This window comes from Melitaea cinxia, chromosome 24, assembly GCF_905220565.1.
Source record: "Melitaea cinxia chromosome 24, ilMelCinx1.1, whole genome shotgun sequence".
NCBI lineage: Eukaryota > Metazoa > Arthropoda > Insecta > Lepidoptera > Nymphalidae > Melitaea > Melitaea cinxia.
The window spans coordinates 7,846,481-7,850,080 of NC_059417.1; the positions used below are offsets into that span (position 1 = coordinate 7,846,481).

Consider the following 3,600-nt stretch of genomic DNA (forward strand, 5'->3'; position numbering starts at 1 on the left):
CCTACCTGTGGGCTGATCTGATGATATTTACGACTCAAATCCTCAATCTTTTATATTATAAAAGAGAGAACCATTGTCCACATTAACTGTATACGCATATGAGCTAGAAGTAGCTATAACGTTATGCCTGTGCAAAAATTCAATATGTATGATATTATTACCTATTCTATAATATTTCATTGTTCCTTGGCATTTAGTATGTAAAGCTCAGAAGTCGAATTCCTGTGCGAAAAGACTGGTATACTATGGTTAAATTGGATAAGAGACGAAAACAATTAGATCTATTATTCTTATACAACCTACTTAACAACAACATCGACATCCCATGTCTAATGTACAGGATTAAATTTTTGGTTTCAAGAATAAACTATACGATCTAATAATAATCTATACATATGTTACGCTCAAAGATCGAAAACGCTCATTGAGCGGAAAATAGCTCACAACGCGATGTGGTCGCAGTAAAACATCCACATAGCGAAATTCGTGTTATGGCTCTAATGAAAACGCGCACGACGCGTCGTGGCAATCAAAGAAAGACCAAATAGCGAAATTCGTGTCGTGGCTTACATGCTATTCGATCTCAACGCGTTGTGGCAACGAAGAAAAGCCATGACGCGTTCTGAGCTTTCATTGTGTTAACCATATCACGACGGACAGGTTGTAACTTTTCGGTGTCGGCTCGGGTGCAAAGACGCATTGAAACCTCAGTTTTATTCATTTCTTTTCTGTTTATGCGAGTAAATTTTAATGTCAGCGCTAATTATGACGAATAAAAAAGAATTGTTTTACGATAAATTACGTGAGTTTGTGGAAACAAGCACTGATCGCAGTTTTATTATGACTACAGAAAAAGTAAAGAGAGCAAATGTAACTTGTAAGCTCTGTTTCAGAAAGAATAGCATAAACGTTGAAAGAGAATGTGCTAAATTAGGTCTACAGGAACAGGCAAACAAAAGGGTTTCATTGTCTAATTTGAAATTTCCCTGTGTTGAAATTGGTACTAACGTTTTAGTTGGAGTTCCTGAAGTTGATAGAGGACGTGCAGCACCCAGGAATGTTATGTGTGTTGTTATGAGCATTAATCCATTAGGTCTATACCAGTTAGGAAACAAGGAAGGTAAACTCGATAGACTTTATGCACGTAATGAATTTACACTTTCTGAAACCAACTTTATTAACATTTGTGATGTGCCCTCAACTTCATCGTTAACACTTCGCTCGGCATCTATGTTATCGTTTGGAAGTAAGCAAGGGTTTATAATGTGCCACTGCAAAAGATACTGTATTGATAAAAAGTGCACGTGTCGCTCCAAGAATATAAAATGCAACTCAAAATGCCACAGTAATAGTTCACGTAAAAATAAATAGCAATCAAATACTTATTTTTCACAAGTATAGTTATTTCTAATATAGGTACATTGTTGTTGTTTATTGGTGATCAATAAACATTTGTGTTAAATATTTTTATTTCTTGAAAGAATTTTAATTGTCATGAAAAAATTAAAACCCTTATCATTTTATGTGAATTATGAGTAATTTACAAATGACATGAATATTTTGTGTTCAGTGATTTATTACCTAATACATTGATTTTTTTAAATATAAAGTAATCTCAATAAATAATAAATATCGTTTCATTTTAATTTATATAATTATATACTTAATATATTTGATAATGAGAAACACGTTATGCCGTGATTTTATAAAATGAAAAATATTTCTTAAGGACATCTACCAAAACGTTTCCAGCCTAGGCCTAGTAGGATCTATATCGGAAAGTAGTGTGCGTTGTAATCAAATAGTATTCCATACGCGTCATAGCTTTTCTTCATTACCACAACGCGTTGAGATCGAATAGCATGTAAGCCACGACACGAATTTCGCAATTTGGTCTTTCTTTGATTGCCACAACGCGTCGTGCGCGTTTTCATTAGAGCCATAACACGAATTTCGTTATGTGGATGTTTTACTGTGACCACATCGCGTTGTGAGCTATTTTTCCGCTCAATGAGCGTTTTCGATCTTTGAGCGTAACACATATAATAAAACGGTAGGAAAGTCAAAACTGTACATTGAATATTTTTTTAAAAGAATACTTGGGGTGTGATCTACAATCGATACCGAAGCCAAAAATATAGTTTTTAGAATTTTTGTCTGTTTGTCTGTGTGTATGTCCGGAATAAACTCAAAAAGTACTGCATGGATTTACTTCAAATTTGGCACGAATATTATTAAGAAGTCGGGTCAACATATAGGCTACAAATTATCACGCTATCACCTACGGGGAACGAGCAGTGAACCTTTATTTCTTCAACGCATTCTGTAACAACGTGTAATCTAACGACAAATATTTGAATAATAATATTATGTTAATCTTTTAATAATATTATGTTAATAACCATGCTATAAGCTAGCTTCACTCTATAAATAAAGATATTCTGTAGTATATTTAGTATCAGCATTGCACCCGTGCGAAGCCGGGGCGGGTCGCTAGTAATTAAATACAAAACAATCAGATAAATATATTTCATCATCATCATCATTCCAGCCTATTGCAGTCCACTGCTGGACATAGGCCTCCACAAGTTCGCGCCAAAAATGCATGAACTCATGTGTGTTGCCCATAGTCACCACGCTGGGCAGGCGGGTTGGTGACCACAGGGCTGGCTTTGTCTCACCGAAGACGCTGCTGCCCGTCTTCGGCCTGTGTGTTTCTAAGCCAGCGGTTAGATGGTTATCCCGCCATCGGTCGGCTTCTTAAGTTCCAAGGTGGTTGTGGAACCTTGTTATCCCTTAGTCGCCTCTTACGACACCCACGGGAAGAGAGGGGGTGGCTAAATTCTTTGGTGCCGTAGCCCACACAGCACGATAAATATATTTGGGTGACACATTTCAAAACTTACGAGTATGTACGCTATATTCACGACTACGATAAAAATAAACAAAACACGAGTACGAAACGTGAAAAATTGATAATTAATTTCACAAATAGACAAATAGATTAAGCTGTGATATCGACGATATATGCTGTGATAAGTAAGCTGTGATATAACGAAATAAATAGAAATAAACGTGCGGAAATCTTCACAGAATTAGCAATTTGAAGTGGCAGTGGGCTGGTCATCTGTGTCGCAGGACCGATGGCCGTTGGAGCAGACGGGTCCTGAAGTGGAGACCACGTCTTGGCAAACGCAGTGTGGGACGTCCTCCGGCCCGTTGGACCGACGATCTATGTAAGATCGCCGGTGTAGGCTGGATGAGGATTGCGGAAAACCGGGATGTCAGGCGCGAACTTGGGGAGGCCTATATCCAGCAGTGGACTACAATAGGCTGAACAGACTGACTGACTGACAGACTGAGTGGAAATCGGAGATTTGCTATCAAACTAGTGTAATTCAACAAGATACTGACAATTATATAGATAGAGTATAGATAGAGTATACTTTATTGCACAGCACTCGGAAAAAAAACATTACATAAAACAGTTATTTACACATAGAGATAGTAATGTACAAAGGCGGTCTTATCGCTTAGTAGCGATCTCTTCCAGACAACCTTTAGATATAGGATAATATGCATTGAAAAGGTAGCAGCGCA

At 37.4% G+C, this 3,600-nt stretch overlaps 1 protein-coding gene across 1 annotated transcript; it reads left to right on the plus strand.

The window, feature by feature from the left end:
• Positions 1-765: 765 nt before the first annotated feature.
• On the plus strand, positions 766-1,371 carry LOC123665361. The gene has a single exon (XM_045599673.1). It carries the CDS (start codon positions 766-768, stop codon positions 1,369-1,371), a length of 606 nt encoding a protein of 201 aa, XP_045455629.1.
• Positions 1,372-3,600: the final 2,229 nt, after the last annotated feature.

Excerpts from the sequence above, each read along its gene's own strand:
- LOC123665361 (XM_045599673.1), top strand. The coding sequence starts at position 766 with ATGACGAATAAAAAAGAATTGTTTTACGATAAATTACGTGAGTTTGTG.